The 16084-nt window shown below is 48.4% G+C and overlaps 1 protein-coding gene across 3 annotated transcripts in view; it reads right to left on the bottom strand.

The window, feature by feature from the left end:
* Positions 1–16084, bottom strand: part of NECAB2 (N-terminal EF-hand calcium binding protein 2) — a 34023-nt gene that overhangs the window by 3567 nt on the left and 14372 nt on the right. For 2 of the 3 annotated variants that reach the window (XM_031658061.1, XM_017953614.2), the window contains 5 exons: positions 8279–8415; positions 4533–4651; positions 4263–4342; positions 1705–1758; positions 706–818 (listed from right to left, as the gene is read on the bottom strand). In XM_031658061.1, coding sequence (XP_031513921.1) covers positions 706–818; positions 1705–1758; positions 4263–4342; positions 4533–4651; positions 8279–8415 — 503 coding nt within the window. The remainder of the gene's footprint in view (positions 1–705; positions 819–1704; positions 1759–4262; positions 4343–4532; positions 4652–8278; positions 8416–16084) is intronic. The other variant, XM_031658062.1, reaches the window with a different exon arrangement.

Consider the following 16084-nt stretch of genomic DNA (forward strand, 5'->3'; position numbering starts at 1 on the left):
CCTGGGCCTCATGCTCTTTAGGGGCTACTACCAGCAAGAACAAACGGCTGTTGGTTTCTGTGGACCCTTCCACTGTGGCCATGGCCTAGCTTTACCAAGGAGCTACATAATCCTGGGGGGATGAACGGGAATTTGAGGGTGAGGCCCCTTGCCCCGCCCTAGACATCTCAGCACAGACCCATAGGGAGGAGGGAGAGAATGGCCGCTACGTTTCCGTCTCAGCACATCCGTGGGGAAGGAGAGAGGGGCGGCTACATTTCTTGGGTATTTCCCTTCAGCCTCACTGACTCCCTTCTCCTTTCTCGGTTGTTAACTGAGCACACACTACATTCTGGGCCTGCTGGTAAGCAGCAACTCCTGCAAGAGCAACAGCTAAGGCTGACTGAGCACACGTGGTACACCAGGCCCGGCCAGAGCCCTTCACACTTGATTGTATAGGAATCGTGATCACCCCAGCAAGAAGGCCTGTGGGTGGCCCCCCCGCCGCTTTTACAGATGAATAAGCTGAGGACAGGGAGATGAAGGCACTTGCCACGTTTGCATGGCTGGGAGGAGACCTGAACCCAGTTCTTATTCACCCAGCTATGTCTCTCCCTGGGGTGCGATTTGTACTTAGGGGTAAGCCTAGTCCCGCGCTGTTCCTCCACTGCCAGGCAGAGCTCCCTGCCACCATCCCTCCCACTCACGCTTCGGCAGCTCACTCACTGGAAGCAGCTCCTCGCTCCGGCGGTCCCCCGCAGATACGGGCGCAGGGAGTCCAGAAACTCGCTGAGTTGCTCAGGGCACACGGCCATCTCCTGCCGGACCAGCTGCAGGTGCTGCCAGGCCACAGCAGGAGTCAGTGTGGGGTTCCATGCCAGGCCTTCTCCCTAAAGACCCCATCCGGCGTCCATGACCTCCCTCTCTTGGTCAAAATAAAATAAACCTCCCCGACTTTTCATTGTATAATGAAAAGTATAAGAAAGGACTAGAACCTCAAGAGCCCAGTGCAGAGGTAGCCCCCACAAATGGGGAAAACAGAAGAGTTGTTTACCCAGTCCCCACCCATGTCCACAGCTGCCTGCAAGGCCTCCAGGGCCCAGAGACATAGCACATCCACTGACAAGAAAAACTTAGTTGATGGACTCAGCATTTTCACATCACTGTCCGGCTGACCACTTTGCTCTAGGCCAAACTTTTTTTGGATCAAAGTCCAGGAGCCTCTGGGCCAGGTATGGTGGCTCACACCTATAATCTCAGTACTTTGGGAGGCCGAGGTGGGCGGATCACAAGGTCAGGAGTTCGAGACCAGCCTGGCCAACATGGTGAAACCTTATCTCTACTAAAAATGCAAAAAATTAGTCGGGCATGGGGGCGGGCACCTGTAATCCCAGCTACTCAGGAGGCTAAGGCAGGAGAATCGCTTGAACCCGGGAGGTGGAGGTTGCAGTGAGCTGAGATCGCACCACTGCACTCCAGCCTGGGCAATACAACGAGACTCAGTCTCAAAAAAAAAGTCCAGGGAGCCTCAAGAAATACCCCCGGAGTCAGTGGGGTGGCTCCTGGGCCAGGGCAGGGTCTGGGGGCCAAGTACTGGGGCCACATCTCCCCTCATGGTGGTCCCAGGCAGGGAGAGGGGGGTCGGGGCATTGAGCCACTTGGATCCTGGCAGTCCTGGCATGGGCAGGGATGTGGTCCCAGGAGAGAGGTGGGAAGGGGACTCACCATGTTGGTACCATCTTCATCTGAGAGGCGCTGCTGCAGGTCGAACCACAGTGCCTGAAACAATCCAGCACACAGTGATGCTAGACCCAGAGCCCCACTCCGCCCCAGGTGCCAGGAGCTCTGGGATCCCTGGGGCTGTTGGGAGCTCCTAAGGGCCGGGCCCTGTTACACAGGGCTGGAAGACCAACCCTAGGAAGTGGCAGAGAATCCCTCTGGCCCTGGCATCTAGGGGCAATGGGAGGCAGAGAGGCCCAGGTGATCCACTACAGAGGGCATAAGGGGAGCCCAGAACATGTTGCTGGGGCAAGGACAGCTTGGGAGCGGCAGCACTGGGGAATCCAGAGGCCCGAGTCCAAGATGCTGGGGTTTGCCACGATGATGAGCAACAGCCCTTAGATTCCCTATAACTTACAATTCACCCCAATCAAAACCCCCAGCGCCTCAGGGATCTAATGGGGTGACCTGTTCTCTCTGGCCTAGATGGTTTACAAATACACATTCAATCTTCCAGACGCCCCAGGGTAGGTGCTACCCCACTGTAAGTTTCAGTCTCCAGGAACCACATCTGCTCTGTTCACCCACACCTGGTGCCTACCCAGGGCCAAGCCCTCACAGATGCTCCCCAGTCACTCTGTCACGGCAGACAACCCCGGCTCTGAAGGCATGAAAGCCGTGTAAGTGTCAGAGCGTGGGTCTGAACCCAGCGTCTCTACCTGACGCTGACACACAAGATCCTGTTGCTGCTTCCTTTAGCTTGGGCAGCCCACTAACCACCACCTCTGTGGCTGTCTCCATCCATCCTCCATGAGGACAGACCGTCTGTGGGAGTCACACAGGGCACAGGTAAAAAACACCGGTTAATAAGGAAAACAGCAGCAGGTGGATGAGTCTGTGCAGTCACCACCGTGACGTTCTAAATGTTTGAGCAAGGGGCCCTGTAGTAGCTGATCCTGGCAGGTGTACTGCCTTCTCCGGGTCACACAGCATGAACATGCCTTGGCAAGTGATGAAGGTGTGCCTGGCAAGAACAGGTCTGTTTCCATGGCTTTACAAGCATCCATGAGGGGTCCTGCAGGGCTTGGGCTGGAAGAGCCATAGGAGGATGAAGACAGGCACTATGGCCCCCATATCTGCCCCATTCTTCTCCTAGCCAGCCGCCCCTAGGGCCTCCATCCTTGGCAGCCCAGGTTAGCCGGTGAAGGGCGGGGCCTGAAGCCAGGCCTGGATTGGCCCCTGCTGACCGCCCGGGCCAATTAGAGACTGGGGAGGAGGACCTGGTCCCACCCCGTCTCCAGGACGCCCAGGTACTCCGTGGTTACCAGCCAGCCTGGTTGTTAGGGCGACCGGGCTCTAAAAATAAACTTCAAAGAGTCTCCCTCCCGAGGCGCCCGCTGAGTTGTTATGACAACCGGGCCACGGGGTCCCCTCCGAGCCGCTCCCGCAGCCCAGCCGACTTCAACAAGAGGGTAACTCCACCTCAGCCTCATCCCTGCAGGAGGAAGTTTGAGCTTCCTCCCTCGGACTTCGTTCCACGTCTGCCTCTGCCTCTCTCCGTGTGGGGGGCCCCTTGTTCCTGCCCCCATGAATTCCTCAGAACCCCCAAACTAAAAGTAGCAATACCTTTTACAAAGGGTGTAAAAAAAAATACCGAAAAATAGGAGAAACATAAAACCACTTCAATCCCAGGGTTCTGGGAGCTCAGTCACCTTGGCTTCTGTGGGTATACGGGTGTGGTGTGTGCATGTGGATAGGCTTGGGTAACAGAATGCCTCATAATAATTGCTAACATTGCTCATATTAAATGCAAACTACGGCACCGGGCCCTGTGCTGAACCACTGAGACATCACTTTGGTTCATCCTAATGACACCCCTGTGAGGGAGGGGTCCCATTCTCCACGGTATTTTCTTGATCATCAGAGGAGGAATCTAAGCCTCAGAGAGGACAAGTCCCTGGCCCAGGGCTACACAGCTATGAAGCGGCACAACCAGAATTCTAATACCTGAGTCCATCTCTCCGTAGGCCCTAAGACAAACTTTTCTCTCCACCAAATGGTCAAATCGTGAGCACTCTATCCTGAGTCATGAAACATTCTCTCAAAGTGTTTTCTGTAGGGGCTGTGCCATTTTCTATCACCTGTGGATGTCCCATATCACACTTCCTTGTTTTGAATCTCTCCCGAATCATCACATCTCTCTCTCGTCCTGGGGCTACCTCTTGGCCAATACCTGCTCCAGCCATTTCAGAGCAAAGTCTCCTTGAAACTAGGGCCCCTGCTGACCACCCTCTGCTCCTGGAGCTGCTCCTGCTGCCTGCCAGCCCACACGACCCTCCAACACTCCCTTTCCCAGGCACCCCTCCTTGGGCCTGAACAACACACGCATCCCCTGGGGTTTGATCCTCAGCTTCGTCCTCGGCACCCACGCCCCACGGAGGGATGTCTTTTCCATGGTTCCCTGGCCCCTCTGCAGCCCAGACTTTTGTCCTGAACCCCAGCCCTGACTCTGCCCTCCTTCAGGGCTTGGAAGGAGCAGAGGCAGGGGTCACGCCAGGGCTTACTTTGCTCTCCAGCCTCCCAATCAGCTCTGCCAAGCGGCTGATCTGCGCTTCCAGACCCTCTTCCTTTGCATCCTCAGTGGCTGCGGAAGAGAAAGAGACACATAGACTTCAGTGGGGGGCAGGGCGAGGGCTTTGGGGGGAAGCTGAAACACCCAGCCCTTCCAGGGGCGTCAAACTGGCCCCTCATCTCCCCAGTCCCCGTCAGAGGACTTTCAGAACTCCTAGGGACCTCCAGCCGCTACCCCCACCAGGGCCCCTGCTTTCTCTCACCAGATGGAAGGCTCTTGCCTTGTTCCACAGCCATGAGCTTGTGGTTGGGGGCAGAGGCGCGAGTGGGGCTTCCATACCAGGTCTGTGCCACACCGTGGCTGGGTTTGCTGTGGTTCTGTCTGCAGTTTGAATGGAAAACACACAGACTATGACGGCAGCTTCAGGGCCCTGATCATTTCTAGCAGCTTCAACAGGCATTTATTAAGCACCGACAGTGGGCTCACACATGCACAGAACTTGCATCTTGGCCTTTGTTTTGACAGAGGAGGAAATGAGGTTTGTAAAGCAGGTGACTCAGCCACGGCCACGCAGCTAGCTGGGCGGAGCTGGGATTTGAATTCAGCTCCATTCTAGGACCCCACGGCCCAGGCCTTTTCCCCCAAGAGATTCAGTTCCACGGTGAGACTGAGCCAGGCGCCCACCCCCACCCTAACAGCTCGAAGCTTTCGGGCACCTGTAGAGCCCAAGCTGTGGTGTGACCAAGTCCCCCTCCCTCATAAGCCAATTTAATGTCTGCTGCCCTCTAGGGTGGTGGACCTGGTTTCAAGACTCCCTCCAACACATACACATAAAAGCGAGACCTAAAGAGACAGTGGGGATGTAACACGACAAAAACTGTCATCCTGACCTGGGCCTGGCCCCATCTCCTGGCCCTGGACACCCCTACTCCTGTGCACACTGATGTGCACACACCCCTGTGCCATGACAGGCACAGCTAGCCAGAGGCAGACAGACACACACACACACACTGCTCACCTTGCATTGTGCCCAGCCCATAGTAGTGACTCAAAAAATGCTCAGTGCATGACCAAATCCTCCCGTGCAAAAGGATGCTGAAAAGCTCCCGGCAGACATACAGAAACAGACACTCCCCCCAAAAGGCACACACAGTGCCCTGTGCATGGCCCCCACACTCCCTTGGTGTCTGTGCACCACGGTCTTGGTGCATTCTGGAATTTGACTCTTGTGAACCTTGCGCACTCAGCCAGGCTCTCTCCCATGCCGAGGGAGCAAACTCGACTCCCACCTTGGGAGGGGAGAGGCTGGCAGAGTCTTTGTGGTGTCAATCATGGCTTCTCTATAAACCAGCAGGAAATTAAATGTGTCCCTCAGACCATGACAGGTTGCTCAGGGCTCCTGGGCGGTGGGGTCTGAGCCAGTAGCCTGTGCTAGGGGCGACATCCTGGGAGACTGTCCCGGGGCTGGGAAACAGGACAGTCTTCAGGGACGCACAGCCTAGAGCCAAACTAGCTGAGATTTGGGGAAGTTCGAGGGAGGCACGTGTGGAACGAGGCATCACGACAAGCTGCCCCTCCGACCACATCCCCAAGTAAGGTCCCACCGTGGGGGCAGGTGGACGGAACTGCTGACACGTGACAGAGCTGGCCTAGTGCGGAAAGTCAGCTCTGAAAACCGTGCAACAATACTATCTGTTCTGTGGCAGAATCAAAACAGCAAGTTTTCATCAAGATAGGAACAGGAAAAACAAGAAAATCTAAGTGTCAGCTTTCATAGTGATGGCTGCTAATTTGAGGGAACCCAAGAATCACGAGACTGACCACACATGCAGAGTTCTGGTCTCCGGTCCCAGGGATTCTGGCCAGTGGGTATGGCCAGGAGCCCGGGAATCTGTGTGTTAATTTTCCCAAGTGATTCAGCAGCAAATGCTCAGAGCAAACTCATCTGGAAACAGTATCTCAGAGCGACCTTCACAACCATATCTGATCAGGACCAGCTCTTCACCCACGAAGAAACACACAATCAAACTCCTGTCCCCAGCAAACCAACATCCTGGACCTCATGTGCCTCTGCATAGGAAATTAAAGGCTCAATCGAGCTTGGGTGCCAACACCTGGCTGTTGCCCTCATCTGTTTGCATTTCCTCTTTTTCTTCTCTGTGCCAAGCACATGAGCTGTTCTGGGAAGAACTGGGCAAAGAGGGGTTTGTCTCAACTCAGAACAGCAAATGGAGGTGGGGTGTGCTCGTGGTCCCCAGGGAGCTGGGACTGCTGAGCCAAGAGAATGCCACTTCTCTCTAAATACCAGGTCACAGCCCTAACACAGCATCTACCACCTAGGAGGGGACCCCAGATGCATTCCCATGGTTTCAAGCATACAAACAAGGCCTAACACAAGACCAAATATTGTGAGAAAACCACCTGCTTTCACGTCTCTTTCAGTCCTCCTGAGAAAGTCTCAACTTGCTACTACTGTCTTCAACACCTCTCTCTGATTTCCCAGTCTCTGTTTTTAACAGAGAGGTGGCAAGCCTCAGGATTCAAGCTGGATGGTAAGCAATGATGGGTGCTTGTTTTTACAGTTACTTCACTTACAGCATGTGGTGCTGAGAGTGCAGTTATAACCATATGCCATTTCCTAAACTGATCTCTAATTTTCAAAAGTGGGCTGGGGTGCAGCAGCTCGTGCCTGTAATCCCAGCCCTTTGGGAGGCTGACACAGCAGGATTGCTGAGACCAGGAGTTTGAGAACAGCCTGGGCAACATGGCAAGACCCCATCTCTACAAAAAATAAAATCAAAAAATAGCTGGGTGTGGTGGGAATACATGTCTGTAGCCCCAGCTCCTTGGGAGGCTGAGGTGGGAGAATTGCTTGAACCTGAGTTGGAGATTGCAGTGAGCCACAATGGTGCCATTGTACTCCAGCCTGGGGGACACAGCGAGATCCTGTGTCGAAAAATAAAATAAGGCCAGGCTCCATGGCTCAAGCCGGCAATCCCAGCACTTGGAGGCCGAGGTGGGTGGATCACCTGGGGTCAGGAGTTCAAGATCAGCCTGACCAACATGGTGAAACCCCATCTCTACTAAAAATACAAAAATTAACTGGGCATGTGACAGTGGGCACCTGTAATCCCAGCTACTAGGGAGGCTGAGGCAGAAGAATCGCTTGAACCTGGGAGGCAGAGGTTGCAGCAAGCTGAGATCACACCACTGCACTCCAGCCTGGGTAACAGAGCAATACTCGGTCTCAAAAAAAAGAAAAGAAAAGAAAAGAAAGAGAAAGAGAAAAAGAAGACAGACAAACAGAAAGAAAGAGAAAGAAAGAGAGAAAGAAAGAGAGAGAGAGACAGAGAAAATAGGCTGGGTGCGGTGGCTCACGCCTGTGATCCCAGCACTTTGGGAGGCTGAGGCAGGTGGATCACGTGAGGCCAGGAGTTCAAGAGCAGACTGGCCAACATGACAAAACCCCGTCTCTACTAAAAATACAAAAATCAGCCAGGCATGGTGTTGCACACCTGCAGTCCCAGCTCCTCAGGAGGCTGAGGCATGAGAATTGCTTGAACCCGGGAAGGGAGAGGTTGTAGTGAGCCAAGATCACGCCACTGCACTCCTGGGCGACAGAGCAAGACTCTGTCTAAAATTTAAAAAAATTAAAAATAAAATGTGGGCGAAACCACAGAATAGTTCTGCATAAACAGTAAGTAGTATGTGGATGCGGCAAAACAAATTAGAGTCTGGGAAACGGTGTCTTCACTATATTAATACATACGTGCACCAGGCATTCTCCTGAGCATTTACTATCTCATTCAGTCCTTGCAATGGCTGAGGTTTCAGGCATATTATCGTGCCTATATTACACCGCGGAGCACTGAAGGCACAGAGAGCTGTGGCAACTTGCCCAAGGTTACCCAGCTCTTAGGTACACAGACACCCCCACCAAGCAGCAGGTGGGCACGTGGATATGCACGGCATACCCCCATGGTACCCTGCAGGGTCTCAGAGACTCACCGGAGCTGGCCGGTCTGTTCCTCGATGGCCTCCACTGCACTCTCCACGGAGCTCAGCAGTGACTGGATCTGATTGGCTGTCTCCTTCAGGAGGAAGCGGGTCACGAACTGGTCCACATTGCTCCCGCCCTCATAAACCTGTAGAGGGAAGGGAAGCGGCACTGAGGGGAAACGGGTGGGAGGGAAATTTGAGGTGGGGTCTAGCACAGGAGTCAGGGGGAAGCTGGTGCTGCTGAATTTGCTTTGCAAAGGGAAGGGAGGACCCCATGGCCTCCTGGGGTCCAGTCTTAGAGGCTGGAGTGTGTCCAATGCAGAGGCTAGAGGTTTAGAGACCAAATTTGAACCCTGGCTTCACCACTTACTAGCTCTGTGACCTCCCCGAGTATAATGGGGTCACTGAAGTATCTATCTTACAAGGTTCTAGTAAAGATTAAATGGTGACATGTGTATAAAATGCTGTGCACAGGGCCGGCCACACAGCAAACACTCAATCAACAGTAGGTGCTACAGTAAAGATGACGGTGATGGTGGCAGTGATAGCGACTGGTGGTTTTGTTGTTGCTGTGACAAGGATAATCATGAGGCAAGAAGAATCCACAACCTTCCCTCCCTCCTTGCTCCTCCAAGGAGGATTCCTAGGGCTTCTGGATCTCCAGGCTGCTACTAAGGAAAACGACAAAACGGAATCAAAAGCTGCTCAAGGGAGGAAAGTGCCCGGGGCTTAGTAATCAAAGGGAGGCGGCCAGAGAGGAGCCTGGGGGGAATCAGAGAGGGGGTCTTAGCAGATGCTGCGACCAGGGGAACTCTGGGGAAAAGATGAAAAAGAGTTTTCTCCAAGTTTTGCTCTGTGGTGTGGAACAGAATTTCCACCTCTGTCCTGAGACTCTGCAAGGATATTTCTCAAGCTTTTGGATCCAGTGGAGATGCTTTGGGTTGCAAAGGCTTTACAGCAGAAGGGAGAAGGCTCTGCTTATGCATGTCGCTCAAGGACAAGATGATGAAAATGATGCTGTGTTGGGGGATCCTGGGTCTCCCAAACCCTGACCTGCTCTCCTGGCCTCCTCTGCCAAGACCCCGCCCTTCCCAAGCCACCTGCCCCAGGCGCCTTGGAATTCTGCCCAGTCCCTGGCAAGGCAAGGAAAAACACGGCTCTCAAGGAAAGCAAATTAAACCATCCATCACTCTGACTGGGAATTAATTAGCAATAATTGCACAATGGGAAACACGGCTGAGAGACAGACTGAGAAACAGAGGAGGAGGAGGAGGGGCACACAAGAAGACAGCTAAGGCACGGTGGAGGTGGACAACCCCCCCGAGCTGACGGCTGGACCAGGGCCTGCTGGGGAACAGACCCTGAGAGAGTACATGGCCAAAAGTACGTCAGGTTCTTACAGCCTGGCAGGTTCCGGCAGCCTGATACATGGCAATGACCGAAACCACACATGATCCAGCAATCAACAGACTCCAGACACGCGAATGGCCAAAAATGGACATAAAGGCATGGCTTGGTAAAATATTTAACCATAAAGAAAAAGGCTGCTAGAAGTGATCAAGCAGAAAAATGGGCTGAAGTGTGTGTTAAAAGCACCCGGACCAATGACTGAAGATGTGGTCAGGGATCAGTGTTACCAGTTAGCTGAATTCCAAAGAAGACAAGTTATTTTCCAAGGAGTAAAAAAATGAAGATTTTCCTGATTCCTCCTCCACCACAATTGAAAAGCAGCCTACATTCCCCAACGTAAAGATACAATCCCAGATTTGACACGGGGGTACAAGTGCCTATTTGTTACATGAGTATATTATATCATGGTGAGGGGACTGAGCTGCCTCAGACAAGAGACCAGCTCCACAGGCTCCATAGGGAAAGTCTCAGATGGAGAAATTTTGCATCCAGTGGACAAGTCACTCATTGGTAGAACAACTGGGAGATCTCCAGAAACCTGCAAATTTCTGAAATTTTACTAGATGAGCACCTTTTCTGCAAACAATGCTTAAGAATTTGTCCTAAGTCATCTGGGCTTCAATGAGGGAAAGTTCTTCATATGGGGAAGTTGTGAAAAGAAGTAACAGCGATCACTCAAATTAAACATTCAGGTTACAGAAGTTAGGAAATAAAAACATTGACCACTAATGGTTTAATTTCAACTATATTGGATTTAGTCAATAAAGTATAGGGAAAAAAAGCCTAAAATCTTAAAAATTATTTTTATTCCCAAAGGGAAGAGAAAGTGTTTATTAGCTAAGTATAAAAATAGGATTAAGAATGTTAATAATGTATTTTTGTAAAGTAAAAACTAGGAATTGTACATTCCAAATCATAATCCATGATATAAACAGGGCAGAGCACCAAAAGGTAAAATGTAAAAGACATGAAGAAAGCATAAAAAAAGGGAAGAACAAAACACAACAGTCAGACCAAATAAAACAATCATAATGAAAAAGGCAGCCCGAATTCCCTTATATAAAGACACAGTCCTAGATCTGATTAAACAAGGTCCATCAGAAGTGCACCTAAACCAAAACAGCACAAAGGACTTATAAAGAAAAGCCTGTGTAAAGATTCAGTAACCACTTGTGATTGAATGAACAGGATAAGGTGCAATATCACTGTCAAGCTAGAATTTAAATGAGAAAGTATTGCCCAAGAAAGGAATATAATGATAAAAGGCATAAGTTATAACAAGGACATGCCATTATTAAATCTTCATGTACTGACACAGGATATAGCCATGGGGACTTCAATGCTTACAGCCATCTAATCAAACCATTTTGCTATATGTCAAGTGCCATCAACTGCTCAGATTTTTTAACCCAGTAATTCCCCAACTCTGATAAATTATCCTCAAGAAATAGTGCAAAATATGGACAACTATGTTTCCCACAAGGTATTCATAATAGCAAACACTTGGAAATAATCTAATATACCTAACAGAAGAAGAAAAATAAGCACATTAAAATATTTAAAATGATGCTTTTGAACAGTTTTAATAACATGGGGAAAATGTTAAAATATTAGGTAAAAGAGCAGGAAATATATTTTTGTACACAGATTGTAAATTTAAGAAATACACATAAAAAATGCTAAAGGTAATAAACTAAAATGTTACCAGTGGTTAGGGATAGTGGGAATTAGAAGCAATTTGAATTTTCTTTATACTTTACTCCCTAAATTTTGCATATCAACTACATACCATTTATATATAACAAAAATACTGTAACAAGTCTATATGCATCAAACAACATGGCTAAAAATATAGAAAGGAAAACCATTAGAAACACAAAGATTTAATGACAAAACACAATTTAATATGAGAAATTAGCTAACCCCTGTCTCACAGGACAAAAACATTAGATAATAATAAATAAGGATGCAAAGGGCACTGTTAGAAAGAACAGTGAAAGTCTTTGAAATGGGCAAAAACAACTCTTGGGTTTCTTGTTTTTCTAAGTTCACTATTTTTTCTAGTTTATCTAAGTCTTTCCTTATTCAGGAGCTACTTTGTTTAGTTTTCCAAAACTGATTTATTTGAAAGATAGATTTGAGAACTTGTTAAAGGAGGGAAGCAGAGGACACAAAGTTGGGTTTTATGTTTTATGAGTTTTATTTCAGATTTCAGAGGGTACATGTGCCTGTTTGTTACACGGGTACGTCATGGTGGGGGTGGAGTTTCTAGTGTACCCATCACCCACATATTGAACATTGTACCTACGAGGTAATGTTTCAACCCTCACCCCACTCCTACCCTCCCTGGAGCAACTTTTACAACTCTGTGGACATAGACCATTTATAATAATTCAAAGAGTTCTCTTCTGGCTGGGCATGGTGGCTTATGTCGGTAATCTCAGCATTTTGAGAGGCCAAGGTGGGAGAGGATTGCCTGAGCCCAGGAGTTTGAGACTAGTCTAAGCAACATAGGGAAACGCTGTTGCTACCAAAAAGAAAAAAAAAAAAAAAAAGAGAAGAAAAAAATTAGCCAGGAGTGGTGGCGCCCACCTGTGGTCCCAGCAACCTGGAAGGCTGAGGTGGGAGGATCGCTTTGGTCTGGGAGGTTGAGGCTGCAGCAAGTAATGACTGTGCCACCGTACTCCAGCCTGGCAACACAAGACCACATCTTATAAAAAAAAAAAAAATTCTCTTCCTCAGAAATGCCCAGGAATTTTGTCTGGCACTCTCCACTGGGCAATTGGTTGTTGCCCTGGGATAGTGACCAGTCATGCATTTATTCACCAATTGATTTCGGAACTGCTATTTACCTAATACATTAGTGCACAAGTTCTTTCAATTCTCTTTTGAGCCAGTTCCAACATCTTACTGATTCTCACATTGAGTTAAAGAAAATCTTTGGGCCAGGCGCAGTGGCTCGTGCCTGTAATCCCAGCATTTTGGGAGGCCGAGGCAGGTGGAACACCTGAGGTCAGGAGTTCGAGACCAGCCTGGCCAACAGGGTGAAAACCCGTCTCTACTAAAAACACAAAAATTAGCCGGGCGTGGTGGTGCATGCCTGTAATCCCAGCTACTCGGGAGGCCGAGGTGCAAGAATCGCTTGAACCCGGGAAGCAGAGGTTGCATTGAGCTGAGATCAAGCCATTGTACTCTGGCCTGGTCAACAAGAGAGAAACTCCGTATCAAAAAAAAAAAAAGAAGAAAAGAAAAAGAAAAAATATTTGATGTGCGCATTTTAATACTTGCAGAAGAGACATAATTTTACCTTTAAAAAATTGTCTCTTAGCAGCACATATTTCATAACAAAGAAAGGATAGCTATTTTCAAATCTGATAATTCTGCAAGCACAATCCACACCAACTCAAGCATTCATGAGATAGTTATAAAAACAAACACAAATGTAATGGAAAAATCTCAGTACATTTAAAAAATAGAGTGGAAACCTCACTGGTCATTCAGTTTTGTCTTAACACAATGAACTGAAAAATAAATGAGAACATAACAGGCTGCTCAAAGAATAGAGAGGGTGAAAATACTACACATTAACATCTATGATTGCTATGGGAACATCAAAAGTAATTTTTTTTTTTTTTTTTTTTTTTGAGACGGAGATTCACTCCTGTTGCCCAGGCTGCAGTGCAGTGGTGCAGTCTCGGCTCACTGCAACCTCCACCTCCCGGGTTCAAGCGATTCTCCTGCCTCAGCCTCCCGAGTAGCTGGGATTACAGGCTCCTGCCACCATGCCCAGCTAATTTTTGTATTTTTAGTAGAGACGGGGTTTCACCGTGTTAGCCAGGATGGTCTTGATCTCCTGACCTCATGATCCACCTGCCTCGGCCTCCCAAACTGCTGGGATTATAGGTGTGAGCCACCGTGCCCGGCCATTATTTATTTATTTATTTATTTGAGACAGAGATTTGTTCTTGTTGTCCAGGCTGGAGTACAATGGCGCAGTCTCCACTCACTGCAACCTCCACCTTCCGGGTTCAAGTGATTCTCCTGCCTCAGGCTCCTAAGTAGCTGGTATTACAGGTGCCTGACACCACGCCCAGCTAATTTTTGTATTTTTAGTAGAGACGGGGTTTCACCATGTTGGCCAGGCTGGTCTCAAACTCCTGACCTCAGGTGATCTGCCCGTCCCGGCCTCCCAAAGTGCTGGGATAACAGGTGTGAGCCACTGCACCCAGCCCCCATCAAAAGTAAATTTTTAAAATTTCAAACATTATCAAAAAAAGCAAGCATTCCATTTCACATACGAAAAAGAACAGCAAAAACAACAAACCTAAAGTTTTAAGAGGGAGGAAATAATAATGATAGGAACTATAAATAAATGAGAAAACATGTCATGAAATTTAAATAAATGTGCCAGGAGCTTGATATTTCAAACAGCTAATTAAAACAGGCAAAACTGTCAAATAGAAAGTTTTAAAATGTAGAAAAATAGGAGACACTTAGGATGTGAGCTATAGCAGCAAATTTTATTTTTTTATTTTTATTTTGAGAGATAGGGTTTCTCTTGTCACCCAGGCTGGGGTACAGTGGCATGCTGTGCCTCACTGCAGCCTCAACCTCTCAGGCTCCAGAGATCCTCCCACCTCAGCCTCCCAAGTATGTGGGAACTACAGGCGCATGCCACCATGCTCGGCTAATTTTGTTTTGTTTCGTTTTGTTTTTGGTAGAAACGAGGTCCCACTATGTTGCCCAGGGTGGTCTTGAACTTCCGGGCTAAAGTGATCCTCCCGCCTCAGCCTCCCAAAGTGCTGGAAAAACAGGCGTGAGCCACCGTGAGGGGCAGCAGATCTTTTATTGAACTTAATCTGCATTAAGTGGCTGCTTGTGTCAAACAATGTTTTAGATTTTTAAAAATAATCGTAAAAACATTCCATGTAGGACTGATGGTAAAAACAACTATGCCCAGGGCAGTTTTGTTTAAAAATATACTACAATGGAAAAGTGAAAAAGTTGACTAAAAGTAAGGATGACATTAAAATAACTATGAAGATAATCCCCTCCCTTGTTTAACACCGAGACCCAAGAGTTATGGATAAATTCTGTTTTTATGTAGAAAAATGATTCTATGTTACAGAAGCTGATTCATACACAGAACACATTCAAAACCACCTCACAAAATGATTTCCAAGCTATCATCCAATCTCCATTCCCAATGGAGACAGAGATCAAATTCTTGGCTCATGACAAGGACTCAGTAATGTGATAAAAGAATAATGTACCAATTAGGGCTTATCACAGGGAGCTAAGGATTGTTCAATATGAAACAATCTAAAAATAGCATCCACCCCATCAATAGCTTAGGGGAAAAAATCATATGATCATTTAAAAATACCAAAAGGCATTTGAAAACATTCACTACCACCCTCCTAAGACAAAATGGAACAAAGGGAATGCAAAAATATTTCTCCAACATGCTGATGAGGATTCTAAAGTAAGACCCGGTATTAATATGATAATCAGCAGAGAAGTACTAGAGATGCACTCGAAAATCAGGAGCCAAACAAGCGTGCCTGGCCAGTCCCCACCACGATGTTTTAGAACATGGGGGGAAATGCCACAGGATAGACAGGGAAGCAAGAGGGGCACGTGTTACAATGCAGAGACAACGGCACTCTTAATAACTGAGGCTACGGCTTGACGAAAGCAAACAGCACATACAAGAAAAGCACTGAAAACAACAAACGACAAGCTGCATTTCTACAAACAAAAACCAGTGAGGAACTACGCAAGCACAAGAAATACCAATCACATCACACCTGGAATCCCAGCAGGTGTGGGAGGCCGAGGCAGCAGATCCCCTGAGGTCAGGAGTTTGAGACCAGCCTGGCCAACATGGTGATGAAACCCCATCTCTACTAAAACTACAAAAATTACCCAGGAGTGGTGGCGGGCGCCTGTAGTCCCAGCTACTCAGAAGGCTAAGGCAGGAGAATCAAACCCAGGAGGCACAGGATGCAATGAGCTGACATTGCATCACTGCACTCCACCCTGGGCAACAGAGTGAGACTCTGTCTCAAAAAAAAAAAAAAAAAAACAAAAAGGAAAAAAAAGAAATGCCAATCACGGATGCAACAACCTATCATCACCACGACTGCCAAAAAAACCAAAGACCACCCCTGACATCATACGCATATGATTTCTGAGAGCAAGATCTCTAAAACCGGTCTAACTTGTATCGGTAGACACTGATGGAGAACTCTGTTATGTTCCTGAACAGTCTGACTAAAGACTAAGATGCAACCATGGATGTTATGAACACCTCACAGCATGGCTAGGTCATGGGCCCTTCTAAGGTGAGAAAACCCAGGCGCAAGGAGGTGATTTCCATTTCCCAGGGTCACCCGTGAGCAT

Source organism: Papio anubis, chromosome 18, assembly GCF_008728515.1.
Source record: "Papio anubis isolate 15944 chromosome 18, Panubis1.0, whole genome shotgun sequence".
Taxonomy (NCBI): Eukaryota; Metazoa; Chordata; class Mammalia; order Primates; family Cercopithecidae; genus Papio; species Papio anubis.